Source organism: Aethina tumida, chromosome 3 (assembly GCF_024364675.1).
Source record: "Aethina tumida isolate Nest 87 chromosome 3, icAetTumi1.1, whole genome shotgun sequence".
In the NCBI taxonomy this organism is placed as follows: domain Eukaryota; kingdom Metazoa; phylum Arthropoda; class Insecta; order Coleoptera; family Nitidulidae; genus Aethina; species Aethina tumida.
The window spans coordinates 4,153,205-4,169,057 of NC_065437.1; the positions used below are offsets into that span (position 1 = coordinate 4,153,205).

Genomic DNA, 15,853 nt, shown 5'->3' on the forward strand with positions numbered 1-15,853 from the left:
CATATACAGTGGTGTATTAATTTACTATTGTTTTATGCAGTAATATAAAAACCTGCAAAAGGAAACATCAATGCATTGGTCCTTCAATTAATCATCACAATTTTGGATTAGTCTTTTGGATGGTTTCCGTGGTGTATGTATTAAGAGCATCATTTCTTCAATTTATGGAAGAAAATCTTGTTTAATACATCCCTACACATAAATCACTCTAAGGGGGCTACCCCAGAAGAATTGGAGCATCCCCATAGCATTGAATTGAAGCCCCACTGTGAACACAACAAACTTTTTGTATTTATTCTGATGTCCAGAAAATATTATGCTAAGCAAGTCAAAATTAAACTTCCACGTTTTTAGTAGAACCTTATTACAGTTCTTGAACTAATTTCAGCAACTCTCATTTGAATTATTCAATTATCGATTTTCTTTCAGTTGCTTTTTTTCAAATAGTACGGGAGGCTTATTTAGGCATAAACTCTTTGCCATGTCTCTTCTCTTGTTTCTCTCGATCTAGATAACACTGAATTATTATAATTTTTTTAGTTTACTTTGACCAATGATTAAATAATTATAATAAGCAAAAGGGTTATACAGGGTATTCGTTATTTGTGTTTTTAACACTATATATATTTTAGCATAATTAAATTGAATATTAATAAAGTTTTCGAGTGCTTAAATATTCTCTGTGAATAAAATGAATATGAAAGACCATAAAGTAAAAAAATTATTATATTTTGGTCAATTGAAAACTGAAAATACGCAATTTTTTAACATATTGATCTAATAAAAATGTCTTCAAAGTCGCCAATTTTGATGTTATAAAATTTATTTGTGACATACACCTTAACCAGAGAGCACTCCATAAAAACCCATTATTGGTACACTCAAATTTTATACAGGGTGTTCGTTATTTACGTTCATACTTGTTAAAACATCAAAAACTTTGGTGTTTACATTGAAAATAATAATATTAATTAGTAATATTAACTAAGATTTTAATATGAATTTATAGTTATATTGTTAGGAAGAGATGATTTTTTATTTTTTAATGTTTATTAAGAAATAAGTACATGATATTTTCATATAAATATTTAGATAAAAGAATTTTCTAAACAACATATTAGCAATAATTATTTTTTAACCTTCCTGGAAAAACCTACAGTTTGTTTCACCTTAAAAAGTAAAAAATAATAAATGGTTGTATAGGTAAAATTAACTGCAAATAAATCTTTCAAAATAATTATAATCATAAGCACATATTTTAATGCCATCATATACTATTTTGATCTAATTCATCTACATCAAAGTTGAATGATTTTATTATTACATTTGGTTTATTGTTCAACAAATGAAACAAAATTAAATCTACAGGTATGAATTTAAAACACTGTTGTGTCGTTTATTAGTTGGACAGTATTCAGCGTATTCTTCCCAAGTGCATCCGGTGGATTTGCAGCATTCCGATGTGATTGACGGTCCAGATCTTTTCACGTCACGTTTGAATCGCAGGTATCTCTTCGCCTTTGTTGGGGAGATCCAGGGGAAACTGTCACTCACTGAAACGTAAAAAATATTGATTAGTAAGTGTTAAATGCTGCTGCAAAAGAAATTCTTTAAAGTACTATGAAAATTAGACAGAGTGATCAAATTTTGTTGGTTTTTTGAATTTGGAGGGACATCTTCTAAGTGTGATCATCATCCATGTCCCAAATAAAATCGGGGCTCATCACTGAAGACGATTAATTTCTGTCTCACATTCCAAATCTGTTGTTCTCCACATCATTTTAATCTATGATAACCATGTTCCACAGTGTTAACATCAAATTTTATTAAAATTGGACCACTTTCTTGGTTCTTCATTTATTTAACAAAACATGTTAAGAAAATTAGCCATTGTTAATTTTTTAGTAAATTTAGTATCTGTTTGTTCTCCTATATTTAAATAAAACATAATTACTTACTTTCAGCGATGTCCTCCAAAGCACTACCATAAAATGGATCCGTCCTTCTTGTCAGTCTGTAAATATCCTTTTCACAAGCCCAATACAAATGCCTTACGAGTGTGTCACGACATCTCGAGTATTTTTCTTTGTGCCAGGCTGTTTGCCACTCAGATTTTGACCTGAAAAATAATTATTAAAATTGCAGTGAGAGTCCAAATTAAATATTTTGAATTACAGATGTGAAATTAAAATAAAATATATGAAACATATAAATTGTCCAGTCCTGTAAACTCGATGCATTAGAATCGATTAAAAGGGAATACATATATTCCAATTTAAATCTACATGTAAATACTAATAGTCCTGTCAAAATCAGACCTGTCCTGATTTAAAATTAGTTTCAGCGAAACAATTAAAATATAACACTTCCAATCATATTGTTTTAATAATACTGTTTTGTTCTTTTTTTCCTATTCACAATATATATTTTGTTTTAGAATAACATTTGGGTTACATTATTAATTTTAATTACTAATTCTCATTAAAAAAACTAACTCTAATATAAGTAACTTAGAAAATTAAAAGCATATATTATTTCAAGTTAAAACTTAACCAAAATTCTACAAGATGTTCCGAAAATAGGTGGTCAAAATTTGGGACTAGGTGAATATGTATATGAATATGAATATGAATAAAAAATACATCTATAATTTAATGCAATCAATTTTTTATATAATGACACTAATGTAAATTATAAAGGTGCTCTTTAGTGTTGTATATAAGTCTTTCTGGATTATTTTAAAAAAATTAAAAGCTTTAACATTTTTCTTAATAAATCTTTCATATAAACTATGAAATGATTTTTGATATTTTTTTATTATTTTATAATTAATATAAAAATGTAAAATTTATACACCAAATCAATTTTCAATCAATATTCTAAGTAAATAAGATTTAAATTATTTGAATAAATTTAACAGTCATCTAATTGGATTTTGAGATATTTGCAGATGAGTAAAAATTTTATTTAAACCAATAATAAGCTGTCCTATATTCTTTTCTTCTGATTTTTAGCCCTATATATATATATATATATATATATATAATTATTATATATTAAGTTTTTATTTTCTTTAAAAATTATCCTATTATGGTTTTAATCTTAAATTTGTTTTAATTCTGTTCTTTAAAAATATACTACTTTCCCTTAAAATATGGCTTTAATCTTAAACCAGTTTTAATTTTGTTCTTTGTCAATTCTTCGACTTAAGAAAAGAATAATAAATAGTTCTTATTTTGTTGTTTATTTTATACCATTTGAAGTGACATAATAAATTTAATATGACCATAAATAACTTATAAATATATAAATTATATTTATACAACTCTTTTTTTGTTTTCAGAAGAGTAATAAATAGTTTTTTTATACATATTTACTAAATAACTTATTTAATTTTTACTAATTGAAATGGTGTAATAAATTTAATATGACCTTAAATAGATATAAATATATAAATTATACTTATACAACTCTTTATTTGTTTTCAGAAGAAAAATAAATAGTTTTTCTATACATATTTAGTAAATAACTAGTTTGATTTTTACCATTTGAAATGATATAATAAATTTAATATGACCATAAATAAGTTATAAATATGTAAATTATATTTATACAACTCTTTTTTTGTTTACAGAACAATAATAAATAGTTTTTTATACATATTTAGTAAATAACTTATTTAATTTTTACCATTTGAAATGATATAATAAATTTAATATGAACATAAATAATTTATAAATATATAAATTATATTTTTACAACTCTTTTTTTGTTTTGAGATTAATAAATAGTTCTTTTATATATATTTAATAAATAACTTGTTTAAATTTTACCATTTGAAATGATATAATAAATGAGATATAATTATATAAATTATATTTATACAACTCTTTTTTTCTTTTCATTGTTTTTAAAAAGTAAGAAATCCCATTAAAAACTAAATTATTAAATATTGGAATTAAAAAGAAATTTATTAACAATGAATTCTCGTGAGAAAAATGTTTAGTAACAATTATTTGTTAAACATTCTTAACAGAGAATTGTAAAAACAGCAATTATTATTTATATAAAATATATAAAACACTTAATATGTTATTAATAAGTAAGCAATAATAATTGCTAATGTTAAATTACTTATTTTTTAATTCTTAGTTTATTTTTCCTAAAATAATTTAATTTTGTTTTAATTTAAATAATCTGAAAATATTAAAATTTATATTTAAATTTAAAAAAGGTTTTACTAATTTAATTAATAATGAAAAAAAGAGATTTCCTTAAAAATCACAACAAAAGTAATATTACTCACTCAAAAAATGAATAATGAATGTAAAAATTGATGATTTTAATAATATAACTAATAATATAAATTAATAGAATGTTTAACCTTATATAAATTTATAAACATTATATTAAAGGCTTATATAATTTTATATACATAGTATTTTATTTTTTATAAAAGCCTCCATTTTTCGAAAGTTTCATAAAAAATGTCAAAAAAAAAAAAAAAATTAAAAAATAGTACAATTTAAGCCTTATTTTCAAAAAAAGTTTTATAAAATATAAATTGCCCTATTTTGAAGTTGAAGATAAATATATTAATGATGAATTCTTTTAAGAAAAAATATGGAATAACATATGAAACTAATTATTTTTTATAACTTTAACAAAGAATTCTGTAAATATCAGGTCATAATTATTAATTATTTGTTAATAAAAGAAGCTTATTCTTCGATTTTGTTTTAATAATTTAATATTTTGAAATTTACTACGACCATCAATAAATAAATGTATAAATTATATTTATTTAAGTGTTTTAATTTTTTTAATTTTAATTTTTAATTCCTGAAAAAAAAATATTTTATTTAAGGAGATAATCATGGTTCCTTATTATCTCAAATAATCCAATTTTGAAATTGAAGAGAAATTTAGCTAATTATATTTATAATTATTGTTTATAATATATATATATATATATATATATATATATATATATATATATATATATATATATATATAATATAATAGGGAAAATATAATAAAGTATAAAAAATAACTTAATTTTTGGATGATTCTTTAAAGAAATTTACAATATATAAAATGCCAAATTAAGAAAATAATCATTTTACGAAGGTGTGTTCAAATATAACAAATAAAAATATTTTTTTTTACTAATTTCTTATAGAATAATTAAAATTACATAAAAATTTTAATAATAAATTTAAAAAATAATTAATTGTCATTGAATATTAACTTTAAATTAATTGTGCTTTGTTTTTGTTCTTGATTTAATAATTAATTTGATTACCTTGTCCGAAAAATCAACTCCAAATCATTGTCCGGAACCATCGTATCGCTGACATCGAATAACACAAAGATAGCCGCAATAGTCGAAACGGGAAACCACATTTTCATCTTTCCTACCTCAATAATTAAATACGTTACACTATAATTTATTACAACCCTTAATTAATTGGCAAGTACATCGCTGGACCGATGGAAAAGGACTGTCCGTCAAGTTGGAAACGCTTCCACTGTATATATTCTTTGCGCTTCTTTTTCCAACGAAAAGCGCAGGCCCTTGTAGGTGTTTAAGATTTGCAATAAATACGAAATGATCTTACGCCCATCACCCACGCAAAGCTCATTAAAATTATTTTTATTAAAGACGTTATGCTTGTTTTATTTGTTTACCCCAGTTTTGTGTTAAGTATGGGCTAATATGTCAAAAATTACATTACATAATAAAGATATAAGTTATTGGTTGATGTTCCTCCTGAAAATCATCAGTAATAAATATAAAATTAGGTGCAGGACAAAGTAGAAGGAGAAGACAACCTTCTTTAGTCAATAAAAATAGGTTCTGCTTCTTCATGATACCACAGGACTAAAAGGAAGCTTCAAAATGTTCCACCTCATCCACCTTATAGGTCAGATATTGCTCCATGTGACTGAGAATGACAAAACTGAAGCTCTTCTTACTTCCACAAAGTTGGAATAAAGCTGTTGATTATTTTATTGAATAAAATGACATTTTAAAGTTAAAAATTACCTTTTCAGGTACCTAAATCATCTCTTCCAATAAAAATTCATTCAGTTGATGACTATATTGTTATAAATTTTGATTATTAATATTATTTTTAGACCAGTAGTGACACACAATGTTCCTTTTTCATTCGCATGAATCGAACCACAAACTTTCCTCTAATGCCGCCATTTACACCTTTGTTCTGGGACGTAGGAAGAATAACAAACACCAGCCTCTCAATTGACGCCATAAATTTCACTCTGGTGCGCTTTTTACGACTACTAAGGCAAGCGCACATCCTTACAACACAATTGTTGACGCTTCAGCGTAATTATATAATTTATGGCCATGCTTGAAAAATTTATTGGAAACGGCCAATTTTGTAAGCATACAAGTTAATTAAAATTCGTCATGAATTAATTACGTGGGATTAAATCGATAAAATTGATTTCTTCAATGGGAAATCATAAAACCTTAAAAAGAATTTGAAAATTGAATGAAATATCACTAAAAAGTCTTATTTTTCAACATTGGAGTACAACTTGGTCTTTAATGATTTGTTAAAAGGTTGATGAACATTTTAAACCATTGTGTGACTCCAAATTCTTTCCCTTCCTTATCTTATCTTATTACTGAGGAGGATCAAATACATGTATTTAGAGTAAGTTGATGAATATTGTGCTCAGTTAGGTTGGTCTAACAAAAACTGAAGACTTTAAACGCCTTTCAAATGTTTTTCTGAAAAAATCTTTCTAAAACATTAAAGAATGTCTGTGAATTGATGAACAAAGAAGGCGAATTTGTGCTGAAATTAAATGAAATTAGCTCACTAATGATCTTGGGCGTCATTTAAGACTGTTCAGAAATACTTTTCAGAAATAAAAGAGTTCATAATTATGGAAAATCTTTCACGAATGTTGTGTCCAGTTCTTATCGAAGGGAGTAAGGTTATATTGATTCTTCTCAATATAAAAGTTGGTCTAACAAAAACTGAAGACTTTGAATGCCTTCCAAATATTGTTCTGAAAAAATCTTTCTAAAACATTAAAGAATGTCTGTGAATTGATGAACAAAGAAGGCGAATTTGTGCTGAAATTAAATGAAATTAGCTCACTAATGATCTTGGGCGTCATTTAAGACTGTTCAGAAATACTTTTCAGAAATAAAAGAGTTCATAATTATGGAAAATCTTTCACGAATGTTGTGGCCAGTTCTCATCGAAGAGAGTAAGGTTATATTGATTCTTCTCAATATAAAAGTTGGTCTATAAAAAACTGAAGACTTTGTTTGAATGTCTTTCAAATGTTGTTCTGAAAAAATCTTTCTAAAACATTAAAGAATGTCTGCGAATTGATGAACAAAGAAGGCGAATTTTTGCTGAAATTAAATGAAATTAGCTCACTAACGATCTTGGTCGTCATTTAAGATGGTTCAGAAATACTTTTCAGAATTAAAAGAGTTCATAATTATGGAAAATCTTTCACGAATGTTGTGGCTTATCGAAGAGAGTAAGGTTATATTGATTCTTCTTAATATAAAAGTTGGTCTAACAAAAACTGAAGACTTTGATTGTCTTTCAAATGTTGTTCTGAAAAAATATTTCTAAAACATTAAAGAATGTCTGTGAATTGATAATCAAAAAAGACGAATTTGTGCTGAAATTAGTTCACTCATGACCATGGTCGTCATTTAAGACTGTCATGTAAGACTTTAGTATTTTTAATGAAACTTTGCTGTAGGTGTCTTCTAGATTATTTTTCTCATAAATTAGGACCTGAAAATGGACAGAACAAGCTGAAATTTTTGTCTAAAATTCAATTGATTTTGATAGTGATTCTTTGCTTCAGCACACACTTATCTTTTGTGTGAATATTTCAAATAATTTATTAAATTAAGGGGTACAACAACTTTTCATTGTGGGTTAACTCATTAATTAAGTTAATTTGCTAAAAAAATTTGAAGATAAAACTGATAACACGATGCTAATACAAAAGGTCAATGCATTGTAACCTGTGCCTTATTTTCTGCGTTTATCTCAATTTGTATTATGATTGGAACTATCGAGGAGATCGGACGAAACCCGAGGGATCAATCATTTACGCAACCCCTGGAACGAATCCAAAATAATTTTATTATGGAATAACTGCAACGATTGATGGATTTCTTTGTTTCATGGGCATTGCAATCCTCCTTTTTCTATTTTGTGTAGGTCACACAAAATATTTCTATATTTGTACTCAAATTTGCAACAGTTTTATTGTTTATAATATCAACATATTAGTGTTATTTAAATTAAAGTAATGGCATTGAAGAAATGCTATAAAGAAATCATATTATATATGATCAAAAGATTATTCATTTGAGATAATTGAAGAAGATCAAAAAATGTATGTGAACTGAAGAACAATTAGAGGAAGTTATTCAGCAAAGAGGACAACTAATTTTTAGATCTACAGAGATTAACTAAATATTATGTATATTAGAGGACTGAAGAATGAAATGATGATAATGTGGAGAATTATTAAGTTATTCTAAGATCAGCAAAAGATTATTTCATTTGGAGAACTGAAGAACAGGATGAGGAAGTTGTTGATAATTATTCAACAAAGAGGACAAATAATTTTTAGAGCTACAAAAAGTATTCTTTAGGGATAATTGAAGAGGATAAGGATATTCAAGATAATTACTCAGTTATAGAGAGATTAGCTAAATATTATTTATATTAGAAAACTGAAGAATAAAATGAGGAAGTTGTTGATAATTATTGAATTATTCAGAGAACAACAAAATATTAAGAATCTCATATTTAATATGACAAGGATAAGTAATTTTTAGATCTTCAAAAAATTATTCTTTAGGGATAATTGAAGAGGATAAGAAGATTCAAGATAATTACCAAGTTATACAGAGATTAGATAAATATTATTTAAATTAGATAACTGAAGAATAAAAAGAGGAAAATGTGGAGAATTATCAAGTTATTCTGAGATCAGCAAAAGATTATTCCTTTTGGAGAACTAAAGAACAAGATGAGGAAGTTGTTGATAATTATTGAATTATCCAAAGAACAACAAAATAATGAGAATCTTATATTTAATATGACATGGATAAGTAATTTCTAGATCTTCAAAAAATTATTCTTTAGGGATAATTGAAGAGGATAAGAAGATTCAAGATAATTACCAAGTTATACAGAGATTAGATAAATATTATTTAAATTAGATAACTGAAGAATAAAAAGAGGAAAATGTGGAGAATTTTCAAGTTATTCTGAGATCAGCAAGATTATTCCTTCTGGAGAACTGAAGAACAAGAAGAGGAAGTTGTTGATAATTATTGAATTATCCAGAGAACAACAAAATATTGAGAATCTCAATTTAATATGACAAGGATAAGTAATTTCTAGATCTTCAAAAAATTATTCTTTAGGAATAATTGAAGAGGATAAGAAGATTCTAGATAATTACCAAGTTGTTCTGAAATCAGCTAAATATTATGTATATTAGATGGCATTTTTGAAAGACATTATAATTATTTTGGACTATAATTATTGAATCAATATGTATTTATATTTAATAATGTCAATAAAAATAATACGATAAATTCAGATAAAGAAGAATTTACAGATGTCTGAATATGATGTTTACTATTTTGATCATCTGGATCAATCTTCTACCTAACATTGTTAACCTTTGTTATTATTATTCTTTAATAGGTTATTTAATAAATATATTTACCAATAAATATCTGTCATTAATCTCTTACCTATTCAGGTAAACTATTTTGTATAAAATCATACGATTTAATCATTTTACCACAACAAACCTCACAAAATAACTCAAAACAAAAGATTTATACAAAAATGGTTAACTTCGAAAGTTTTGGCTTCAAATCTAAAACAACAGAGGCAAATAGCCAAACAACCTCGACTACTAGATCATTTAGTAACATGTTAAATGCCTGCAAGAGCATAGAGTCACCCAGATCAGATAGAATCGAAGAAGGAACCTCCACAGCAGTTTACGAACCCACAATGGACATAATGCAAAAACTGAACACCCTGGAAAGCAGACTGAAGGAGGAGTATCTTCGCTGGGATAAAGTGATGAAGTACATGGAAAAGACTTACTTCCATAATTTACGTAGGGACTTTGATGAACCTAAGTTTACTTCGGAACTGGGGAGAATTCAAGAAGAAGAAGAGGAAAAGAACGAGGAAGTGACGTCAGACCAAGTTAATTCCAGACCAGCAGTTGAGAGGTTTGGAGATGTAAAGACGGCTCAGGTGCTTATACCAGCAAGAGATTATCCTTTTGTCAGAATGCAAGGTCTGAATCATTATCAAAGTACTCAAGATATGAATAATTATGAAACTAAACGGAAACCAAGAGTCAATTCTCTTGCAAGAATTGAGGAGGAGGAAGAAAATGCTGAAGAAGCTACGACAGGTCAAGTTGATCCAACAAAAGTCAGAATTGAAGAAGCCAAAGTTGCTAACGTAAGGCAGAGATCAAAAGTTTGTTGTCTCGGAAAGATTGAAGAGGAAGAGGAAGAAGACGAGGAGGACGTCTCTAATTATCGGGACAAGCTGAGGGCAGTAAATTTCTATTCTTTTGTGGATCAAAAGCTATTAAGGGACTTTAATCCTCAACGCAGAGTAACAAAACCTCTCCAGCCAAGTAAACAAGCATTGGACAGAGTTGAAGAGGAGTACATACTCATCATCAGAAATTTGGCACCTACAGTTTCTGAAGAGGATATTGTGGAGTTATTTACAAATGTTGGGGGGTATGCTTCAGCTAAATTGGTGAAGAGTGGTATAGCATGTGTCGTTTATTCTCAGCAATCAAGTGCTGAGACTGCCATGCTCATGTACAATGGTATGAACATGAATGGACAGGAGATTAATATAAAATTGGTTAAATAAAATTGTTATGTAATGTTATAAATAAAATGAGAAAAAGATTTACTTGGTTTATCTCAATTATTCTTTAAATATTGAATTGAATTACACCATCGAGGGTGGCACAACTTTTTGTAGAGAATCCTGACGTCAAACAAAAGATATTAAACAAATAAAAAACACAATAAAGACAAGCATTTTAATATAACGACTAAATGAAATAACATGCATGAAAGTGTGCTGCGATGAAAGGATCCTAAAACGGATTGTATTTGTCGGTGGCGTACAATATGTCCAGCGCTTTCATGAATGCTCTGTAGTCGATCTCCGGTCGCATTCCACGCTCGAAGCTGAAGCATTTGCAAATAACTTCAAACTCGTTCGGCGATATCAGATCCATCATTCCGCGTAGGATTAGGGCCTTTTGGAACTGGTGTTCGGATATTGTTCCGCAGTTTTCTTTGTCATAATCCTGAAATGTGTGTTATAAATTAATTAAAAATACTAGGAATTAAGAAGCAATTAGTTTGTTGCAAAATAAAAGAGTAAAAGACAGCTTTGCATCCATTAATTAATTAGTCAGGTCTATTTAAGGGAGAATTTTATGCCGTAGGGGTAAACTAAGACAATGAATAAGGAGGAGAGTGTCTTGTTAAAAGTTACGACGTATAAAGTTGTTTTCCTTCTTTTAGAAATATCTGTGTTAAGGTGAACTCAATAAAGTAAAGATTTGTTGCCTCCTTTCATCAAATACTTTTTAAATCAAACACGAACTAATTAAATTAATAAAACACAAAACAAAAAAACAACCTTCAGGACTGGATACAAATTCATTTGCAAGTCCGGCTTCTTGGACAGCTTCTGCATGGCTATGCCCAAGGTGTTACGTTCGTCGAAGTTAAGGAAGTTCTTCTCGCAGTCCTTGGACGGAATATGCTGGACTGGCACAATCAACGGTGCCCTCTCCAAGTCCGACTGAGTGAAGGCCTCCTCCACAGCTTCGGAGAACCGTCTGTAGTCCACGCACTCACGACGCATCGGTGAGCCAAATCTAATTAAATTAATCAAGTTTAATGAGGCTGTGAACGAGTGCGGAACACTTACACTTCCATTAGAGTTTCGATTTCGGCCTGGGACACGTCCAGGCCTGCGGTGGACAAGGCCCTCTTGAAGTTCTCCCTGAGTATCACGTTCTCGTTGCACTTGTCGAAGTCCCGCATGAAATCTAGGATCCTTATCCTTTCCCTCACCACCTTGCCCTTAACTTTGGCCATTATTTGGACTATGTCACGTTCTTGGCGTGTCGGCTTGGACTTTGGTTTCTCTTTGTTCAGCTTCCTCATTTCCTCGACGAAGCCAGTGTACTAAAATGTTGATTACTTGAGGAAGTACTTGAGGAATTAGTTAGGTCTAGTTACCAAAGCTTCTTCATGTGGCTTGGGATCGACCTCCCGCAAGAACCAGAAGTAATTAAAGCCCATGTCGTTGTTGAATCTTTCCTCCAACGAGAACAGCTCCTCATCCGACAATAGAATTCCGTTCGAATGTAAGGCTTGCCTCATTTGGTTCCTTGTTACATGCCCGTTGTTGTTCCTACAACAATAATATTAGAGCAAACAATAGAAAGGAGTGGTTCATTTGGCGTACTTGTCGTAGTCTCTGAAAACTGGCTTCAATAAGATCCTTCGTTTCATGGTCTTTTGTTTAACTTTATCGACGGCTTCCTCGCACAGTTCCCTCGAGCAGGCGTTGACTGATTGCCAGTTTTTGGCCCCCTTCCTGGGCAACTCAACAATATCTCTTGGGGGAGCTTCCACAATTTTGCTGGGACGCTTCTCCAGCTCCTAGAAGGTTAATTTTGTCGTTCCTCCTATTTAAATAACGTAATACAACCTTCGTGGTGAACACTTGATCAATGTCATCTTCGAAGGTCCTCCAACAAATCCTGGTCGGGTCCGACGGGTCTCTATATTGCATCATGACAGTTTCTATTTCAGTCAGGGATAGGAAGAGTTTGTTGAGCCCACTGACACCGAGACTGTCCAACCCTCGGTGAAACTGGTTCACCGTGATCTTGCCGCAGTTCAAGGGGTCGAAATGCTGAAACCTCCCCAATTTAGAACTTCAAACCTTTACGGTTTAACTAAAATCACCTTGAAAAACTCGGACACTCGTATGCGGTTCTCCAGAACGTGTCTCTGGATTCGGTGTATCAGTATCAGAAGTTGCTCCATCCTTTTGGGTTCGTTGAGGACCGGATGGAAGATCGTCTGCTTTCCAAAGACGCTGGCTGCGCTGATCTTGCCGATTTCAGGCCTGGGCAGCTTCGGCAGTTCCGAGTTGATGATCCTTCCGGGGAACAAACTCAGTACGTCCTAATAATAGTAAAATGAATGACTGAGGATTGGTTGGAGATTGTGCTTACGCCTCCCAGGTCCATTATTCCGTTTTCGTTCATGTAGTTCACCACTTCTTCTATGGCAGCAATGAAAGCTATGTAGTTTATGGTGTAACTGTCTTTGATGAACTTTTTTACTAGTAAATGGAAGTCATCAGCTGACAAAAGTATGTTTAAGTAAGCCAACACCCTGGCGAAGTGTCCGATGGTAACAACGCCATTATTTTTGGCCACCTTAAAATTATAATGATTGAGGAGCAGCTTATTAATCGTTGGTACTACATACTAGTTCATAGTCTTGAAAAAATGGTCTTAAGATGAGTTTCCTCATATTAACAATGGATGCTATTTTAGTTATTAAGATGTTTAGCCTCCTTTCCTCGCTTAAACTCAACCTGTTGACATGTAGGGGGTCTTCCCACTCTAGACCGTTCACTAAGGGGCTGTTTTGGGCAAAATCCGGTACTACAAGTTAAAATAAACAACAATCACTGGACAAGACTTCTGTGTTTTTAATTTAAGTTGTAAATTTTTGTGATGAAGGGGGTACAATACATCAGGGATAAATTAGGTTTTATTAATTACCACTGTCATGCATAACTTCACATAGTTGTGTGTAGAATATTCGGCCATCTTGTACTCTGAAATAATCCGCTAGTTCAGTAATTTCTTGTTCCGATAAACCAATTGTGCTTCTTAATTGACCAGATAGGACTGATATAAACTGAGATTCTGCAATCAAATATGTCAAATTGAAACTACAATACGAATATGTATAGTATGTGTATATGTATTGTCCCTAATTTAATTAATATTAGCGATAAAAACTTATATACTTATAAATACTTTGTTAAAATATAAATTTGATTTATTTTTAAGGTTTTCATGAAATATTACAGTGAAAACACCCAATGAAGTCTCAAAATTAAATAGAGACAATAAATAATTTAAACATAAATAATATTTTTAACAATAAAAAGTCTTAATTCAATAAAAACCATAACTCACTTTCAATTTATCCCTTAACTAACATCATTTTTACTAATTTGATGCAAATAATAAATAATAAAATAAGAATTAAAAATATTGTAATGAATTAGATTTCTTTATATTAATAAATTGGTTAATAAATTTCTTTATATAAAATTTAAACCAATAATTTTAGAACAAACTATTTGCTTGTAATGATTCCAATGTTTGATGATGTTGTTAATTGTAATTCAAAAATAACAGATGATTAATTTTATTTATGTAAATACCAATGAATATATTACGAAGGTGAAGGTGTAGGATTTAAATTGTTTATAGTTATCAGAAATGACTAAATATAAAATAAATAAATTTGTTGTGAAGACGATTACATAACTTATTACCAAGATATAACTAAATATTGTGTAGTTTAAGAAATAACACTTATTTGTAGCACAGGATGTGTCCAAATTATTTGTACTTTTGAGAAATATTTCTGTTTTTGTTTGGATTAGAAGTCATCTGTATTACAGATAATTACAATTAGTCAAACTTCTTTATACAGAATTTAAAACTAATAAACTTTTTGCCAACATGTTTCCAAATTGTCTGTAGCTTTCAGAAATTCTGTGATCATTTGAAGCTTAAAAATTATTTCATTGAATATCTAATTACTTTATTTATAGGAAACAATAAAATAAATATTATTTTTAATATGAAATTTTGAATTGAAGAACTTATTACCAAGATATAACTAAATATTGTGTAGTTTTAGAAATAACACTTATTTGTAGCACAAAATGTGTCCAAATTATTTGTACTTTTGAGAAATATTTTTGTTTTTGTTTGAAATAGGAGACAACTGTGTTACAGATTAATTTTGTAATCGAAAGATAACAACAATTATTAAAGATTCATTGAAATTATTTATACAAATTTTTGAAACAATAAACATATGATGAGGATGGTTCTACAGGATGATATCAAAAATATAAGCAATTCTCAAGAAGTAGTTGGTAAATTACAATGACATAAATGATTAGTTTGATTTATTTATGTGAAATTTTAATTAAATAAATTTTGAATATTAAATTTAAACTATTAACTATGCTACAAATAATTAATTGTGGTATCAATAATATTTAGATGTTAACCTTAAAGAATAAATTATATTACCAGAAATTAAACAGTTTTTCTGTGGATCCAAAGGCAAAAAGTAATCCCATAAATTCAAGCCAAGCCTAAATATAGCAGCACGAATTTTGTTGCAGGTCCTCCATACCGCCCCTAATTTTATCTCCTGTAATTCACAAAATTAGTAAAACCCACTAAAATATATTTATGTACAATTTACCTTGCAGTGAGGCATTTCGAAATTGGTTTAACGCATTTAATAAATAAAAGACGATTAATTTCTTCACCCCGATTTAAGCAGTCATGTTTGACAAATCGTTAATTAATTAATTAATTAACGTCAACTTTGACGTATTTGTTTTTACAATAACTCAGTCGGTTCGGTAATTTAGTTTTGTGCGGTTGTAAGTTAGAAATTGCATTG

At 29.1% G+C, this 15,853-nt stretch overlaps 3 protein-coding genes across 3 annotated transcripts; 1 reads left to right on the forward strand and 2 right to left on the reverse strand.

The window, feature by feature from the left end:
• Positions 1 to 1,303: 1,303 nt before the first annotated feature.
• On the reverse strand, positions 1,304 to 5,406 carry LOC109603860 (probable insulin-like peptide 7). The gene is made up of 3 exons (XM_049964908.1): positions 5,306 to 5,406; positions 1,959 to 2,119; positions 1,304 to 1,553 (listed from the first exon to the last, which is right to left on the reverse strand). Exons 1-3 carry the CDS (start codon positions 5,404 to 5,406, stop codon positions 1,363 to 1,365), a joined length of 453 nt encoding a protein of 150 aa, XP_049820865.1. The 3' UTR covers positions 1,304 to 1,362.
• Positions 5,407 to 9,974: 4,568 nt separating this feature from the next.
• On the forward strand, positions 9,975 to 10,952 carry LOC109603861 (polymerase delta-interacting protein 3-like). The gene has a single exon (XM_020020370.2). It carries the CDS (start codon positions 9,975 to 9,977, stop codon positions 10,950 to 10,952), a length of 978 nt encoding a protein of 325 aa, XP_019875929.2.
• Positions 10,953 to 11,113: 161 nt separating this feature from the next.
• Positions 11,114 to 15,807, reverse strand: LOC109603870 (uncharacterized). Its single transcript, XM_020020379.2, has 12 exons — positions 15,650 to 15,807; positions 15,472 to 15,595; positions 13,912 to 14,058; positions 13,613 to 13,791; positions 13,354 to 13,560; positions 13,082 to 13,303; positions 12,822 to 13,028; positions 12,576 to 12,772; positions 12,347 to 12,521; positions 12,033 to 12,292; positions 11,739 to 11,979; positions 11,114 to 11,400 (listed from the first exon to the last, which is right to left on the reverse strand). Exons 1-12 carry the CDS (start codon positions 15,662 to 15,664, stop codon positions 11,185 to 11,187), a joined length of 2,190 nt encoding a protein of 729 aa, XP_019875938.2. The 5' UTR covers positions 15,665 to 15,807; the 3' UTR covers positions 11,114 to 11,184.
• Between the last annotated feature and the right edge of the window lie 46 nt (positions 15,808 to 15,853).

Excerpts from the sequence above, each read along its gene's own strand:
- LOC109603860 (XM_049964908.1), bottom strand. The coding sequence starts at position 5,406 with ATGTGGTTTCCCGTTTCGACTATTGCGGCTATCTTTGTGTTATTCGAT. Across the intron at positions 2,120-5,305 it reads GAGTTGATTTTTCGGACAAG|GTCAAAATCTGAGTGGCAAA; the intron begins GTAATCAAATTA and ends ATTATTTTTCAG. Across the intron at positions 1,554-1,958 it reads TTTGGAGGACATCGCTGAAA|TGAGTGACAGTTTCCCCTGG; the intron begins GTAAGTAATTAT and ends TTTACGTTTCAG.
- LOC109603861 (XM_020020370.2), top strand. The coding sequence starts at position 9,975 with ATGTTAAATGCCTGCAAGAGCATAGAGTCACCCAGATCAGATAGAATC.
- LOC109603870 (XM_020020379.2), bottom strand. Across the intron at positions 14,059-15,471 it reads GAAAAACTGTTTAATTTCTG|AATCTCAGTTTATATCAGTC; the intron begins GTAATATAATTT and ends ATTTGATTGCAG. Across the intron at positions 12,522-12,575 it reads GTTTTCAGAGACTACGACAA|GAACAACAACGGGCATGTAA; the intron begins GTACGCCAAATG and ends TTATTGTTGTAG.